Source organism: Fulmarus glacialis, unplaced genomic scaffold (genome assembly GCF_000690835.1).
Source record: "Fulmarus glacialis isolate BGI_N327 unplaced genomic scaffold, ASM69083v1 scaffold3938, whole genome shotgun sequence".
Classification (NCBI taxonomy): domain Eukaryota; kingdom Metazoa; phylum Chordata; class Aves; order Procellariiformes; family Procellariidae; genus Fulmarus; species Fulmarus glacialis.
In genome coordinates, this window is record NW_009228775.1 from 12396 (window position 1) to 30805 (window position 18410).

An 18410-nucleotide genomic window follows, 5' to 3' on the forward strand; every position below is an offset into this window, starting at 1 on the left:
GCCTGTGTAAAAGAGGAAGAGAATATTTTAGTTCTTGTATGTAGGTTACCCTGGCATACTCCTGGCAAGCCCCTGAAATATATGTATACTACTTACATTCAGAAAAGCATCTAAATTCATGTATTAGCTCTGTTAGGCTAAAAAGAATGATTTATCTGAATGTTGAAACTAAAACTGACTTAATGTGTCTTCTTCTTGTAGGTGGTTTTGCTTTTGTCTATGAAGCTCAAGATCTTGGAAGTGGCAAAGATTATGCTTTAAAGGTAAAATGAATTTACTTCACTACAGGTTTACGAGGTCTGTCTTTTTGCTTGGTACCTTAGCATGACAGTTAATTCTTGATATATACCACTGAACAAGTCATTTGGAAAAATGCAGAATCATGAAGTGGTGTTTGTAGCACACTGTACCTGTATTTAGAACAGTCATTCCTCTTAGGACCCTGCGCTTTATATTTAGATGCCAAAGATGGGAGTTGCTCTGTTAGGTACTACTGCTATTTGTTTTCATTTAGTCTAGAAATTAATGACCCTGCTCCAAGCATTTTGTTGCATGGGTAAAAAGAATCTTTCCTACTTACCTGAAGTGGGGTACAGGAATATTTTCACTCCTCAGAAGCAGATTTAGCCTACTGGTTAGCCTATCTTTGTACTTCCAGAGTAAGTTTCATCAATATTAAAAATAATGCTCCACACTTCGACTCATTGATCAAACATTCAGCCTGGCACTTTTCAGAGACACTCCTCTGGATTCTTGTTTTCTGAAGGCTTATCATAATCATGTAACAGCTGAAAAACTGAAGTATTATGGAAAAGACAATAAAGTGAAGTCATTTACTTTGTCATATTTTGCTGCAAAAAAAATCATGTCACTTGTGTTCACCACAAAATGGCTTCATTTTTGGAGTAGGGGTGTTCTGTGGCTGTATCAGTGCGAAGACATCTATCTTGGAGAGAAAGTGATAAGGGTAGTAGTATGAGACGTGGGAGAGGTAAGATGGCATTACACCACCAGTAATTACTTGCTCTGGTGTTTTTTCTTTTCATACCACATCCTGCAGTAACAAAATGTGACCAAACGCATTCAGCATGTGTGTTCAAAATGTCACCTAGAAGTAGCCCCATTTAAAAATAGATAAAAGATGAACCATTACTGTACTTCCTCTGTTTTGTAAAACTGGTACTTTTGTAGCAAATGCTCAGATTGATTCTAGTCAAATGTTGACTCCAAATCCAAGTGATATTGGAAATAGTCATCTTTGATTTTGCTGTTGATTACTCAGGTACCATTGAAAAAGTTGGGCTGCATAATTTGTAGAAGTTTTGGCTGGAGTGGTTGAAGGTTGAAATCCTAAAGATTTGAGGTGGAAGATGAATCTTTCCTTCTCAGTGCACAATGCGGTAGCCAGAGACTTTAGTGTTTTATACAACAGAAAACTGTCAGAGCAGTTACTTTGAGTGTCAAAGGTTACAACTGCTCAGTTATCACTAAACCTGAAGAGTACAGGTAGCTGGGAAACTGGGTGCCATGTTTATGGCAGTATGTCCAAATGTACAATAAGTGTGGTTTGTTTACTGTCCCATCACAGTTCCTTAGGTTTTTGACTGTAGCTTATCATTTGTGTTCTGGAAAAAAAAAATCTGTGCACTGTTTTTCTGTAAGTTTTAATAACTATAGCTTCTCAATTATTCTGTTTTCTGACAGAGATTGTTGTCTAATGAAGAAGAAAAGAACAAAGCCATCATTCAGGAAGTTTGTTTTATGGTATCCTTTTCTGGAACGTATTTTAATGTTTCTATTTAATTGCCTGATAGCAAACATTTCTGAGAAATGGAGGACTGCTCTACAGATTCAGCTTTTTCCATGCCATACACTGCTTAAGAGGACTGACATTCTGAGGAAGGTCTGGGTTCGTGGTCTGTCATGAATCTGGCACCAACATCCAGCAAGTTCAGTTCTTCAAAAATAGCGAGAATTTAAAAGTTAGTGCGGATAACTTTTGTAGCTAGTGTAGACTTTGTCGTGTACGTAGTCTAGCAAGAAGTGAAATTCTTATTTAGGCTTTCTTGCAGTCCTGTGACTATGGTCAAGAGACCTTTTGACTATTCAGATGGTATTAAAGTCTTAAGCAGACTTCCCTCACATGCACTGGATTTATTGCCTTTTTGACTAAAAACTTTGTATTTACTCTCAATGTTTCTTAATTTGTGCCTCAGATGTGTCTGGTGTTTAAAAGTAATGTTGAATATTAAGGAAGGAATTTCAGTAGAATACATGCATCAGAAACAAGAAGCAGATGTTTCTCAGTGTCATCGTTGTCCTTTTCATCTTCAGTGATGTTAGATGGTAGGATATAATGTAATATCAGAGTGTTTTCAGTCCTTGGCTTTAGTAAACTCAGTATTTGCTCCCCAGCATCTGCTCTAAGACCCTCAGTTTGTGAATCAGTGAGTAGCTGTGGTATGCTGTTGTTTTGTTTACCACCCTGAGTATTTAGCTTCATTTTGAGTTACCAGGCAAAACCACTGATCTTATTTTAAGCTACTCAAATACTTCTTTTTATGATTACTGAAATGTTTGGCAAAAGCTTACACTAGACACAGTTCACTAGAAGTACACTTGCAGAGAACGGACTACACCATAGCACTATACATTTCCTAGCTACTCTGACTACATCTTGCCAGAAGTAAGGAACTGAATGTTCTTTGGATGTTTTTTTACAGCTCAGACTCATTAAAACATATGCACAACATGAACGAAGGTTAACGGTTGCTAACTTTCCTTTCACAGATCTAACTGGGAAATGAAATTAATTCCTGCAAGTCTGAGTAAAAGGTTGTGAAGAGATGCGTAAGATGTAAAATAGTACTTTGGATTCATTCTAATTTGGTGGGTCTAACTTGCCCTTTTTTTATAGCTTTGTTGTACTTACGATGTCTTTGCTTTTTTCTTTTCAGACTTGATGAATGCATCTTGTAAATAGTGTGTGTTTGTCTCGTAGGCTTGAGTCTTGGTATATGACCAAGGTGATGCGCATCAGGGACAACACAAACAAACATAATGCAATGTAACTTCCAGAAGTTGAGATCACTTACATTTTACTCCCCTTTACATAGTTCAAAAATGATACCTTGAATTTTTGAACTGGAAGTGAAACATGACAAAGGTTTTAGTATGAAGAGTTATTACTAATAATGGCAGGATAAGTTCCTTGGTTTTTAGAGCTTTTATTTGTTTTGAACTTTATTTTAGTAACTTAAAATTAAATCATAACATACTTAATACTTGCTTTGGAAAGACAGGTGTTGATACAATAGCCCTTTCTTGATCAGCCAGCTGGAGAAACAGCTGATAATTAAAAGGTCTCTGTGGTACTTGTGCTAATGCCTTGCAGCCATTGTCAAAAGACAAAAAGAAGTAACTAGGCCTGTTATGAAGTCCAGTTTCCTCAGAGCCTTAATCACAAGGATTTTTTTTTAATATTTTATTTTTTGCTTTTTATTACATTACCTTCAGTGGCTTCCCTTGAAGTCTGTTTTTTTTTTTTTCAGCTGAGGCATGGATTTCCCTGTTCTGCTTAGTATTTTAATTGCAGCTGTAATGCTGTCTGTGGTTTTAAGCTAACATTTCAAATGAGATGTCTGTGAACTGCTGTATACAATAGTATTGATAAACTTGACAGTCACCTTCCTTGACCTTGTTATCTCCAGAAGAAACTTTCAGGTCATCCCAACATTGTCCAGTTCTGCTCTGCTGCATCTATAGGAAAAGAAGAATCAGACACAGGACAGGGAGAGTTTCTTCTGCTTACAGAGCTGTGTAAAGGTAAACTTTATTTCTTTTCCTAGCAGTGCATGTTTTGCACAGGTTGCTTCACAGCTTAGAAGCTTTGAAAGCCTCTTAAAGATAGCATAGTTCAGTAGAGCTAGAGCTCAACCTCATCTTTTATAGGATAAGGATCATGTTGTTTGAGACTAGAGTTCAACCTCATCTTAAATATGGGATAATCATTAAGTTCTTTGTGTTTGAGACTAGTCAGAGGAAGGAAGAGGAAGAATAGTTCCTTAGAGCACCATTTCTTTTGGCACTGCAGTCAGTGTGGATTTGCCGTTTTCAGAATATCCATCTAATACTACAACTCAAGATTGTAAATCTTCCTTGATGAGAAGAGCATTTGTCTATTCATGCCAAGCTTTCAGAATCTATGGTGTTCTGTGTGTGCTTATGTGAATTTCTCTGATATCCTCCAGGACAGCTAGTGGAATTCTTAAAGAAAGTGGAATCCAAAGCACCTATCTCCTGTGACACAGTTTTGAAGATCTTTTATCAGACCTGCAGAGCAGTGCAGCATATGCATAAACAGAAGCCTCCTATTATCCATAGAGACTTAAAGGTATGTTACAATGTTTAAATAAAGGCTGAATTTTTAAGCAGCAAAGGAACCTGTCGGGCTGAATCAGTGTTAAGGCTGTTGATCAAATACAGTGGACACCCTTGAGCGTAGTGCATACATGTATTGCCTTGCCAAGGCTGCTGGATGTCAGCGAAGTCATCACTGAAATACTTGCATCTCTTCAAACAACAGCTTTTCCTTGTGCTTGTGGTGTTAGTACTGCTTGTACTCTATCTGAACAAGCTGACAGAGAAGTAGTATATCATGGTTTGCTGATTAAGTTAGTTTTCAAGTAGTTTTCTTTTGATAAAATAACCAGTTATGACTTGTGAGTTGCAGTTTTGGGGTGAGCAGGTTTTCTAAATAGAAGAGGTGAAGCTTTGAAGGAGAAGAGAAGGTAATGTTGGATTGTCTGTGAAAGACTCCGTAGCCTTTGAGAATGTGTAGTAAGCTGTTTGTTTTTGAACTAACAACTTGCATTGCATTTTAGAGCTTGTTTTTAACTTGAATTTTAAAATTTGGTAGGTATAATTCGTGATAGATTTTGTTTCTTCATTCTGTTAGCCTTTACCAAGATGCTATAAGGTTATGCTGTAGAAAGTGTTGTCCCCTTAGAAACTTTGGAGATTTGAAAGGACTGCATCTGTGTTTGAATTTTGTATTTTGAAGGCGGGGGTTCACCTTACATGTACGCTATACCTTAGATGAAGGAGCCCTAATCATCAGTGAGATTCTGCTGTACTACAAATACATTTGAACCTAGTGGAAGGAGGTGGTCTTCGTAAACATAAACAAAATAAGAGGAAGAAGATTCTTATTCTTGAAACAGTGTCTGAATTTCACACATGCCTGTGTTTCCTGCTTGATCAGCTGAATATAAAAAAGGAAAACTTGTTCATCCTTAATTAAGCATGTACTCGATTACTTTGAGGAAAGAATAATGAAACCACTTTTAAAAGTAAATGTGTGCTAAGTGTTTTCACCTGTTGTTGAAAGCTTTGATGTTAGGCACTAGTATAGCCCCTTAATATAAAAATAGATGGTGGAGCACTCCTTTTTTTCTTTTCCTCAGCACCATTGAGCAGGCTTCTAGATCACGTCAAAGAAATTGTAACCAAGGTGGCATAGTTCTTCACGTTACTTTCTAGAATAAAATCTTCTATTCTTCACTGAAATTTCTATACACCATCCCCTAAAAAGGCTTGTAGAAAAGGTGCTTCTCTTCTCTGAAAAAGGGGTAAAAAACTATTTACAAATAAAGATACAATTTCTTACATAGCCAGCTCCATAGAATTTGAGCTAATGCTGTAATTCAAAGTCTGTTTTTTCTTGTCAAGTAACGTAAGTTCCTGGCAGAGATAAAATATGGAAAAAGGCAGGAATTTGGTTTCATGTTGGTTTCACGTTACAGGGGCTGCAAAGCCAGATTAAATGATAGTTGTGCTGCAATAGACAGAGACCTTACTACAATCAGGAGCCAAATAGGGATCATTTAACTGTGCCTCCCTTTCCAGAAGGCTGAACTTAGGTCAGCAGCGTAAAAAACTGTAGGTCAAAGTTTTGAGCCAACCTCAAATGAGACCTGAGATGCTAGTGTAGCGTTTGGGGAGGAGCGCAGCGAGGGGGGAGTCCTAATAGATTTTTCTTGACTAAAAGTATAAGGACTCATGAACTTCTACAGTGCAGCTTAAAAACAAGTTCACCTTCATAGTAGTGGCTGTTTCTGTCCTCCTATGGTTTCCTTCTCTTGCTTGGCAGTGTAGTGCATTCTTTGTTCCTGAATCCCTTTGGATGAAGTTTGCACTTACAATGTGTGCGTACAGCACTGTGAGAAACCAGCTAGTTAGAGTTGTAAAAATTCTAAGCTAATTGCAGGGCAATTTGTAGAATATCAGTACTTCTCTGGTATTTTGATTGTCTGAAGTCGATCTTTTCAGGTTTTCCATGCAGCGCACAGCTAGTCTGCATAATACAGGTCACACAGCCTGTTAAAATCTGAATAATCTGCTGGAACGTTTTGCATTATTGGCAACCCTTACCAAAGCACAAAAAACAGAACATATGTGCACAGAAACTTGATCTCTGGTCTTACTGTGACCATTTTTAGTGTATAAATTTAATTTTATGTTGAATGGCCACCGTTCTTATTGTACCTGGAGATAAACAAAGGTTATCCAACAGAGAAGGGAGTTCAGATTGCTCATTGAGATCGATGCTCTAACCACATCATTAACAGAGCTTATGTCTTCCTGCAGGGTAGTAAAAATTAATTTTATGGTGGACGAAGTTGGAAGGGGCATGCATAAGGGAGGGTAGTAGGATGTTCTGAAAACTGAGGTTTTACAGAAGGAAGTCCAGAGATGATGTGGTTTCCAAGGGAAAGGGAAGACAAACCCAGTTGTCTGAAGTGTGGTGTTGTAATGTTACTAGTATGCCTCTTTTACACCTTTTCCTGACTTCATACAGAGATACAAATTTTCTTTTTCAGTCCTTTTGTGATTATGACCGCACAATACTTCTGCCCAATGCCCACTTTTCCCCTCCCCATAAGTTTCTTCCCCATTTCACTTAGCAATCCAGGAAGGCTGGATTTTATGAAGTAGGAAAAGGGAGGGATGATGACTAACTATTCAGGCAGTGCATAGTCCTCAAATAGCTGGTTTCTGTCTCTGCACAGGGTCACGGGTGCCTCTTTCTGCATATCTCCCAGCAGCCTTTTTCTCTACTAGTACCTTCCTGTTTTGTGTCTACAGCAGTCCTAACCTCTACTCCACTGCAATTAAGCTAACGGAATGTTCAGTTTTATGCATGAAAACATTTGGATTCCAAGGTACTGCTTCTGCAGGTGGTCCTCTGAAAAACTGGCCTCTTAGGCACTAATGAAATGATTCTTTTTCCTGGGGTTTATTTCCTGCTCTCTTGCATGTTTCCTGCTCATAGCATTTTCAATTCTTCCTTTTAAAAATTGGCTGTATTGCCACCACATACATCTACAGTACTGTCTGAAACCTTTATGCTCCTGTAAACAACATTCTGGGCTAAAGTGAGTATTTTTTTATATATATGCACAAGTGAGTTGATGTTTAAAAACATGTGTGTTAGTGTACAGAAAAAAAGATGTCTTTAATTTATTTTTCTACCTCTTTCTGAAGGTGGAAAACTTGCTTATTAGTAACCAAGGGACGATTAAACTTTGTGACTTCGGTAGTGCTACAACTATAGCTTACTATCCTGACTACAACTGGTCTGCACAGAAGAGAGCACTGGTTGAAGAAGAGGTGAGACTCTTTTAATGTGATTAATCTTAATATCAACAGTGGATTTATTTAACTGTTACTGTTAGTATGATATTGATTCATGGGACTTCTAAAACAACTGAAGATTGTTGCAGTTGTAATGTTGCTCGTAAAGCTTTGGTTTTGAAGAGTTCAAACACTGTCTGCGGTTATAATCATAGCTTGTGTTCTGTAGCTGCATATACAAACACTGCTTCAACTTGAGCAGTGTCCATTCTGCAATCTGTTGTGAAAGTAGAAGTGATTACTAGAGCTTTTTCTAATTGCACTCTTAACAGGAAGTAAAAAATTGGTTATGCCGAAGTGATTCCCACCTTCTCATCTGTTTTTCTCACTTGAATGATATATAAAGAAGTGGCAGGTCTACTCAGTAGAATTTGAATAGGCAGTATTGCAGTGCCTCTAGGGCTACAGTGACAGTGTTAAGCATGCAGTGTGTTTTGCAAAGTGCATTTGTTCTTAGTTTTGACTTGAGAGTAATGCTGGTAAATCTAATGTAGTACATCAACTGGACTCAGACTTTTAAGTATGGAGAAATACAGTGACACTTAATTCATGTGTGCAACTTCTGATATCATGAGTCTCTGTAAACTATCCCTGTTTTGAAATCCAGCATCCTTGGAGAGCAATCCATTGGTTTCTGGAGAAGAAAAGATGATGTTGTACCACTGTCTTGTATAGTCTATGCAAAAAGATAGCAGAAAAGGTCTCTTCAGGGATCCTCGTGGACATAGCTTAAATCTTTGGATGTGTCTGCACTGTCATTAAGTGTGATGAGGAAGTGAGAAATGCACACTGGAGCATGAACTCACTTCTTGGTTTATTGTTGATTTTCTGTATTTGTGTCCATATCCCTTTTTGTGTCATGTAGAACAGTCATTGTACTTTACATGCTTTGCAGTTTGGAAGGACTCTTGAATATCACAATGTTACTCATTTGAGTACTACTGTCTTTATCAGGCCTCATATCAAAGCTGTTGTGACTATTGCAGGATTCAATTGATGGCTTCTACCTTGACAAGTATTTCTGAAATTAACTTTCAAAGTGAGAATGCTATCCACTGTACATGGAGGGCTGTTTCCTTGGCTGAATGCCATTATAGCTTATTCAAGTTTCAAGAAATTCTGTCTTCTGCAGATCACAAGGAATACAACGCCAATGTACAGGACACCAGAAATGATAGACTTGTATTCAAATTTTCCAATTGGTGAAAAACAGGACATTTGGGTAAGAAATTTTTCTCTTGGTGTATTATAGCTGCTTATGTCATAGTGAAACTGATTGTGCAGTCTTCATGTTAATTTGTTAATTAAATAAATAAAAGCACCAAAATAAACATAGGATAGACTGTCTTATGTCAAAATAAACTTAAATAGTATGAACTGTGTATCTAAATATTAAAAGAATGAGATGTAGTATTTGAGATTTTCTCCCAGATGTAGCTTGACTGTAAGAGGCAATGCTGAACTTTTTTGACGTTCAGTAGAACTGTTGCCTGGTCGGAGCTTGCCACCATAGAGCCACAATACTTACAGTTCTTAGATTCAAATTCTTGCTTTTCATGCTCTGCCATGCATGTAATCCTGGGACAGCCTACTGCGGAGTTCAGAATGGTTACGTGTACGTATTACGCTTAGATAAAATACTGACAGATAGCAAGGACAAGAATGATGTAGAGATCATTCATGCTTTGTATAGAAAGAATGATAAACTATTAACATTCACTGAAAAATCTGTAGCCAGAATTAAAGGTAAATATTAAATCCTCAGTTGTACCTTTTTCAGTTGTGTGATACTGTAATAGTACTGAGGTACGGCCCAGTGACTTTGTGCTTAGGAACTTAGTTTATTGCATGTTTTTTACAGAGGCAGGGGTCAAACTGTTCAGCTGTTATCTGTATTGGCAGTTTGTGAAAAGACAAATTGAGAAAATGTAATACTGGTGCTTTATAAGTTTTTATTTGGAATCTCAGAACTTTCTTAAATTAGTTACAAGGGATTGCAGAAACTCTTACTCAGCTTCTACAGTTGTTGGCGATTTTCTTCTGGCATGTGAAGAAATACCAAGAAAAATACATTTTTCTGACCATTTGGTCACTTCACATGAGTTAAATACTGGCAGTCTGAGGCAAGATTACGTCCAGTTAAACAAAAGCTAGAAATGCATTTAACAAAAGCCTCACTCAAAAGGTTAGTTGTAATTTATTTTTTTGTTTAGAATAACTCTGTATCTGTTAGTATTAACATGGTGGTTGTCTTCTGCTGTGTCTTTGGAAGACCTGTACCATTACTTCATTAGAACATGTTTTTCCCTTTACGCTCTGGGTTTAGTGAAAACATGCAAAGTATTTGGCAATGGAATATGGGACTGTCTCAGGAAGCATAACTGATCTTGTAGTTTGTGGTTAGGATAAACAAAACAGTTTTCCCAAGAAAGCAGATAGGGTGAGTAATACCTGTGGTTGCGGTCAGTGTGCTTGTCACTGTGAGCTTAAAAGTATAAAGGACATAGAAATGTGTTACTTAGAACAGCAGCATAGATGAAACATTAGTTATCAACCACATAGACTCCACAATGAGAATGTGATTAGATATTTATTGTAAGATCAGAGGTTCTTAGGCTTGGCCAACTGCTTTTGTACATTTCCTACCTAAGTCTAGAGACCTTCAGAAAATAAACACTAAACCCAAATACCTTTAGTTCCTTTTTTCCTGAATTAATGTGATTTCCTGAACTGAAGTTCAACTGAATTCCACTGAAATGACAGGCTTTGCCTTGCCATAAAGATTTTTCTCCATTGAAATTATCTTTGCCTTGGAAAGCCCTTCATACACTCCCACTCTTAAAAATTTCTGAAAAAGCCGAAGAGGGTGCTTTGGAATATGTTTAAGGAGCAAAATTTCAAAGTTGGATTCTCCTCACCAATACCTGGCAAAAAATTCTTCTAGTCAGTGCAAGACATCTTGGAGGTTTTAATTCTGTGTGAGCTGAATGATGTCTTTAGATTTCACGTAGTTTAATTTTATTCAGAAAGTACTTCAGTGTAATACCTGTGTGTCATCCTGCAGCTATACTGTAGAACTTTTTGTCATTTTAAGTGTACTGCTTATTGCCTGAAGCTGGTCAGTGGAAAAATAACAGCATTTTGATTTGTTTCAAACAATTACTCCCCCAAACACTACCACAACCCCTGAAAAACCACGCTGTCCCTGTTAAATTAGCTGCTGGAAAAGGCCCAGCAGCAGGTCAAAAAGTTATTCCTAGTTATTTTTGGTCACTTTGTCATGCTGGTTTTTTACCTGCTGGCAAGTGAGTGCTCGGACTGAGACAGGCAGCTTCTGTAGAGGGACTGTCTGCAGCTTTGGGGCAACACCTTGGGGAAATGGGCTCTTCTGTTAAGTGTATCGATGCTGAGACTATCTGGATGGTGTTGGCTTTGAGGAATTGCCTTGCTGCAACTGGAATTGCCTTTTAGCCAAATTGAATCACAGTTGGTGTTTAAAATACTCAGAATATCACTGTTACAATCCTAAGTTACAGATAAAGCAGAGAGAATGAAAAACATTCTCTAGCAATTAAAGCAAAGATCAAATTTAAGTGGTCTCTTCACTTCCCGTGTGTTCAGCTGATTGCCTTTGTGCTTTTTTTCCCCCCGTGTGGCTGTGGATGCTGTCTTCTCTGTGCATGGTGTCTCGGACTGCACAGGGAGTAGTTTTGTTCCTCCAATTAAATTATGATCTGTCTTACTTGCAGGCATTTCTGTGGCAGAGTAGGTGGCATTTTCTGTACTTTCTTCTGGATTCATTAATTATGATGCTTCAGTGTATACATTATGGAGAGCTTTTTATCCACAGACTGACAAAAAATGTACTTGCTATACAATAATACAGAATTAATGTATGCAGTTTATTTCTGGCCCTGGATTGAGAGACTTAGTAAGTATTTTGGAGTAACTAAATCTCAAACCTTTGAGATTTTAATAACATTCAAATCTTTGAAACTGTTCTTGGGATAAATTGACAACTGAGGGCCGTTGGAGACAGTGCATGCAGAGGACGGGAGACAGTGAGCAGATTTCTTAGCTAGTGTCTTCACTGGCTTGTTTTATTTGTGGGGGCTATAAAAGCCCATATGCTCAAGCAGCTAAGCTGGGATTTAGAAGAAACTTTGAGGAGGAATTGTCCACTCTCTTGTGCAAACACTTTCTTGGAGGTATTGGATGGTTTATTATCAAGCTGTTACGGACCAGATGGAACGTGGTTCTATTACAATAGCATAACTCTGTCAGTATATTTCATATGTTATTTTATATGAAAATATATATATCAACTTCCATTTACTTAAGTAACAGATGAAATTATCCTAACTAATACGTAACACCTGGACTATTCAGAGATTAGAATTCAAAACTGACTTCTGGCTTTGGTCGTTGTTGCCTTGTCAGGTTGCACAGGTCTCAATTTTGGGCACACCAAAGAATTTGAAAGTTCTCAGGATGTGGTAGTCCTGGTTTTCTGATTTTTGAGGCGTGAATGAACCTGTCTGAAAATGATATTAAATTTTATTTGTTATAAGACTTGAATAACCTTCTGATTGTAGGAAATAAAGGGACCCTCATTTTATTTTCTTCAAAGCTTTATCACAACAAACATTTTAGAGATAATGTTGTGTCCCCCTAGTGTCATTTAAACAAATTGATTAACACTGAAATGCTTACCTAGCTGGTGCATTGTGTAACAGAATGTGTCTGAGTTAGAAATACGAAAGACCAAATTCTGTCCCTACAAATAAAATTAGTCTCTTTGAAGCACAGCATGAAGATATGAAATAAAACTTCGGAGCCTTTTTGTAAGAAAAATCCTGTTCCTGTACGTGTTCAGTGTTGCAAGCCTACTCATTTTTGTATACTGTGAAATTTATACAATGGATTTATTGTAATGATTTTTTAAAAGACAGGAATAGGAGAATCCCTGAACCTGAAAACTTCCATGAAAGGGAAAAAACCCCACAAACCTTGTTTAATAGCAGTATTGCAGCTTGGAGCTCTCTAATTGACATGCCAAACAAATTAATGTTTCACTAAGTGTTCTGTCCTCAGAGAAACATCAAAACTAATTGTTTCTAAAGGAGTGTCTTCACACTGGTCTCTAAAGCACTGGGAACATATAGAAAGTTGCATCACTCAGGAGTTGACGATTAAAACCTGTGATTTGCAAGCAGTATTAGGAAGCTTAATCAATGTCATGGTCTAAAATTCTGCTTTAAGTATCATTGCCTGAATTAAAGACAGCACAAACAAGAAGAACCAGCCAATGGGTTCATGAATCAGAAAATTCGTATTTATAGACTTTTTTCATTCTGTGATAAGTTACACAAAAAGAATATGGGTGCTGCAGAGCTCCTTTTGTCCACAGCTGTGGCAACCTTCCAGCTTCCTGTGCGACCATGATGATATCTATCACAGGATACAAGATAAGGTGTAGAGGTACAAGATAAGATGTTTCTTTATCCTTGGGTCAATATTCTTGTATAAAGTTGCAACACTCCTTTGAGTGGTGGAGGAGGAAGAAGACAGAAGTGTGCCATGATCTGCTCATGTCCCTGTCTGGGGCTGCAGCTGTCAAAGACAGAACCACCAACTGAAGCAGCCGTGCTCTGTTGCTGCTGCCTCCCTGCGTGGGGCCCTCCCAGCCTTACACCAAGGTTGTCCATTCCATGCCTCCCTGACGGCCAGGAGACACCCATCCTGGGCCAAAAATGCTGGCCACCACCAGCATTTTGCCCACTGACATAGCCACTACATCACTAGGGCCAGTGCCAGGAGCTCAGTCCCAGGGTATCCAGTGAAAAAGGGCACAGAGCTCCCTTTGCCTGTGGTTTTGGGGAGCTTCCAGCTCCCTGTAAGACCACCATGGCGTAGGGGTTGGTGCTATCTTATCTGTCCTGTAGACTGTTGGCAACTCTCCAGCTCGGTGGCAGAGGAGGAAGAAGACAGGAGTGTGCTGTGGTCTGGTTGTTTCCATGTCTGGATGTCCAACTATAGTACAAAGCAGCCACCCACCATCACCATTGGAGCCCCTGCCTCTGTGCCCTCCCCTCCCTGCCCTTGTTCACCTGCCTGCTCATCTGCCAGCCTGGACTGGCATAGCCATCCTGGGCTGGTGGTGTCACCAACGTTCTACATGCTGTGACACCACCATGACATCTGTGTACTGTTTGCTGGGTAAAAAAATGGCGCGGTGGCTGGGCCCAAGAGTTGTGGTGAATGAACTTAAATCTAGTTGGCAGCTGTTCACAAGTGGTGTTCCCAGGGCTCAGTATTGGGGCCAGTTCTGTTCAATATCTTTATCAATGATCTGGATGAGGGGATTGAGTGCACCCTCATTAAGTTTGCAGATGACACCAAGTTGGGTGGGAGTGTTGATCTGCTTGAGGGTAGGAAGGCTCTCCAGAGGGATCTGGACAGGCTGGATCGATGGGCTTGAGGCCAGTTGTGCAAGGTTCAATACCACTAAGTGCTGGGTCCTGCGCTTGGGTCACAACAACCCCATGCAACGCTACAGGCTTGGGGAAGAGTGGCTGGAAAGCTGCTTGGCGGAAAAGCACCTGGGGGTGTTGGACAGCTGAATATGGCCAGCTGAATATGATCTGGCAGTGTGCCCAGGTGGCCAAGAAGGCCAATAACATCCTGGCTTGTGTCAGAAGTAGCGTGACCAGCAGGACTTGGGAAGTGATTGTCCCTTTGTATTTGACACTGGTGAGGCCACACCTTGAATCCTGTGTTCAGTTTTGGGCCCCTCACTACAAGAAGGACATTGAGGTGCTGGAGCATGTCCAGAGAAGGGCAACGAAGCTGGTGAAGGGTCTAGAGCACAAGTCTTAGGAGGAGTTGCTGAGGGAACTGGGATTGCTTAGCCTGGAGAAAAGGAGGAGGCTTAGGGGAGACCTTGTCGCTCTGTGCAACTACCTGGAAGGAGGTTGTAGAGAGGTGGGTGTCAGTCTCTTTTCTCAAGTAGCAAGAGGTAGGACAAGAGCAAATGGCCTCAGGTTGCGCCAAGGGAGATTTAGATTGGATATTAGGAAAAATTTCTTCACTGAAAGGGTTATCAAGCATTGGAACAGGCTGGCCAGGGGTGAGTCACCATCCCTGGAGGCATTTAAAAGATGTGTAGACATGGCACTTAAGGACATGGTTCCGTGGTGGACTTGGCAGCGTTAGGTTAACGGTTGAACTCAGTGATCTTAAGGGTCTTTTCCAGCCTAAATGATTCCATGATTCTATGAAATATTTCTGCCTTTATCTCTCTGTAGGCTCTGGGCTGTATCCTGTACTTGCTGTGCTTTAGACAACATCCATTTGAGGATGGAGCTAAACTTCGCATAGTCAATGGGAAATACATCATCCCACAAAATGACACGCGCTATTCTGTGTTTCATGATCTCATTCGTAAGTTTGCAATGTTACTTAATTTGGTGTCTTTATGGATACATCTTATTATTGACAGTGTTGTATTACTGGTAGTTAAATGTTTTGACATGTGATGGTGAAAAAGGTTAACTGTAACAACTTCTTGTTTTATGAAAAATTTTAATCCATTATCAAAAAACTTGGAAATTTTAAATGAAACTTTTGGTTTTTTAGTGCTGTTACCTGTCTTATTTAGGATCTGAATTAGTCCATAGGAACAACTAGTGTTTTGATTTGGTTTCTTTGAATTTGCTTTAGAAATTCTGTTTTCTTTAGATTTCAAATAGATTACTGGAAACTGTAATTCCAGTGCCAGCAATGTATCTCCAGTTCCAACACTATTGTATATAAAGTTACTTTTGAGGTTATTCATTAACTGATCCTAAAGTATATTCTTTGAAATATTCTTAACCCTAAATGGTGTTTTTTCATGGATACCTGTTATGACAATGATATTTGGGTATGGATTTAGCGGTTGCTCCACTCTGTTCACGTGTTTGATTATTGCGCTGGAGTGCACTGAAGAAACTATTAATCTCTGCTGGGAGAAAAGCTCTGAAGGGTATCTGTTACATCGTCTGAATCTCCTTTTTTAGGCTCCACTTTGAAGGTGAACCCAGAGGAGAGATTGTCAATCACTGAACTTGTGAATCAACTGCAGGAGATTGCAGCAGCTAGGAATGTGAATCCTAAATCCCCCATCACAGAGGTAAAGATGTCTTATAAGGAATATTATTGATCAGGTCTCCTTTCTCTCCTCTCTTATCCAGTGAGTGTGAGTTTAGTAACAGGTCCCCTGTTCCTTAGTCTGTTGAAAATTTCACACTATCTTGTTTTGAAATGCAATTGAATTGATTTGTTTCAGTTGTAGAACCTTTGAAAAGATGCCTTTTAAAAGCACAGAGCTTGCATGACATTAAAGAAAACTACTTGTAGTTCTTACTGCTTGTTGAAAAACTTCTCGTGATCTTGGGTCATTCTTTAGTTCACAAATGGGCATGCTGCATTTAATCATAATTAACTTGTACAGAAAAATCTAGTATATGAAGGCTCTGCCTACACTAACTTGAAACCCACTTAAGGTGTCTTCTGTTCAATGCTTAATTTGCACAATACTGCAAGTGAATCAACTGGTGTATCTTAACTTCCCAGCTCTCTCCTGACATTCAGCTTGCTTGTTCTCACCAAGTAAGAGTAATTTACAAAGCATAACAAGTTGGCTAAATTGGCAAGAAAATACTAATAGTGAGTATTAATCTCCTCAGCTCCTGGAACAAAATGGAGGCTATGGAAACAATGCTCAGCCTCGGACATCTGTGACCTCCATTTCACAGAGCTCCAAGCCTGCAGGACAGCTCAACAATATGTACAATGCAGGTAAATGCAGAAAGAGACATCATCCTAGTGTAAAACCAGTTGTGTGTCTTCTATGTGAAAAAAAATCATGTGATGGTTTTAGATGTTTTGCACAAGTACTAGCTATTTTGCATTTATATCACTGTTTCTAACCTTGTTTTATTTTTCGCAGGATTTGGTGGTATGTTGATACATGCAATTGTGAATTTCTCAAGTTCATTGCTGGGCGAGATAAAATTGTTTCCTGTGTAAAATAATTGAAACTAAAATGCATTATTGACTTGTAGAGGCGGGAGAGTTGAAATAAGTGAACTAAAACTTGATGAAAGTGGTGCATACAATAAGTGATAATGTTCTCAAGAACAATAGCTGTAGAGAAAGTAATCTTCATGTTATGACAAACAAATAAAAATGTCTTATTTTAAACCCAAAACTTTCCGATTCCATGAGGCAATGATATTGGAGTGTCTTGTGTAAAGAGGAGAATTTAAGAGGAGTTTAAATTTAAACTGTTAAAAATCTTCTCAGAAGTGCTGTATTTTAACTGAACCTTGTTACTTTGTGGCAGAAGTTACTGAAATCAGTACATATCCTGCACAATATTGGATCTTTGGTGTAAGAAAGTGACAGTTGTCTTTGCTTTCCAAGAAGAACTACTTAACATCAGATATGTTACAACTTAAAAAGATAGCAGCCATTCTGTGGCTTTTGGTATAACTTTATGCTAAAATGGGCTTGTTGGTGTCTAACTATTGAGGTGGTCCAATAAAGAAATACTGAAGCAATTGCAGGGGTTTTGACTACGACTGCAGAAGTTCATTAATGCTAAGGAGTCGCTGATCTGACATGTATTTATTTTAGCCTATGAAAAGCCTGTATGAGGAAGAAGTACTTTTGTAAGCATCTGGAGTCCCTCTCTCCTCCCCAAAAAGACTTTTGGCCCTCCCTGATAGTTTGAAGCGCATCTGACAGTGATCATAATCTAAAGCTATTTAGTTTCATCACTTCCAAAAGACTCATGTCAGACTCATGTCTGACAGTCTCAAAGGGAAAAAGCAGCACCTTAAACTCAGTTTGTTGGCTAATCAGTCAGTACTTTCAGAAATAGCCACTGGGCCCAGCTAATTGTGGGAGAATTGGGCAGGGAGGACTTCAGGAGATGGTTGCATCATAGGACGTCAATGGTGAGGAGAAGGAGTTGTGGTACCATCTGAGAAAAAACAGTAGTTGGACTAGAGGTACTAAATTGAGTCAACCAAAACACGCCTCCAAAATCACACAGTTAAAAGCTGACAAACCCGTTCTGTAAAAGTAGATATTCCAGAGTTCATTCAGTTGAAAATACTTGCACTTAATATAGTAAAGAAAATGAGAAGCTTGATAGGCTTATTTGCATCTAATTTCTTATTAAAAGGCGATTTCTGCACCCATCTTATCATATATTAATATGGAACATTTAATTAATGTAGAAGATATCAAAGGAATATTTCATACTGTATTTAATTTTCCTTCCAGCTTGGTATTTCTTGCTTGATATTACTTATGCTGAATTGTGAATGAGACAAAGGGTATTAATGATCCAGAGAAACTTTTAAAATTGGGTAATATTTATTGCAGTAATGTTATCTGTATATCAATTTCTGTGGAAGAAGCCAGCTTCCTAATAGGGTTATAATCAAAAGGCTGTCTGGCCATCTGTTTTGTGCCAGAATGAGTACTGTTTGTTGTATACAATTGTATTAATAGGGATATTTTGCTGGGATTCTGTGCTAGCTGGGATGTTGTGCTTAAAAAATAACTTAATAGTGCCAGCTGTTTTTGAAGCCCCACATTAAAATGTCTCTATGGGGGTGTGCTTAAGTAGATTTGCTAATGATAAGCTGCACTTTAAGAGA

General features: G+C 38.7%; 1 protein-coding gene across 1 annotated transcript in view; it reads left to right on the forward strand.

The window, feature by feature from the left end:
* Positions 1-203: 203 nt before the first annotated feature.
* GAK (cyclin G associated kinase) overlaps positions 204-18410 on the forward strand; it is a gene marked incomplete at its 3' end in the record, with an annotated part of 44628 nt that continues 26421 nt past the window's right edge. The window contains exons 1-9 of the mRNA XM_009583582.1: positions 204-263; positions 1705-1764; positions 3711-3825; positions 4251-4393; positions 7546-7671; positions 8828-8917; positions 15003-15138; positions 15756-15868; positions 16425-16536. Of these exons, the coding sequence (XP_009581877.1) occupies positions 1762-1764; positions 3711-3825; positions 4251-4393; positions 7546-7671; positions 8828-8917; positions 15003-15138; positions 15756-15868; positions 16425-16536 (838 nt within the window). The remainder of the gene's footprint in view (positions 264-1704; positions 1765-3710; positions 3826-4250; positions 4394-7545; positions 7672-8827; positions 8918-15002; positions 15139-15755; positions 15869-16424; positions 16537-18410) is intronic.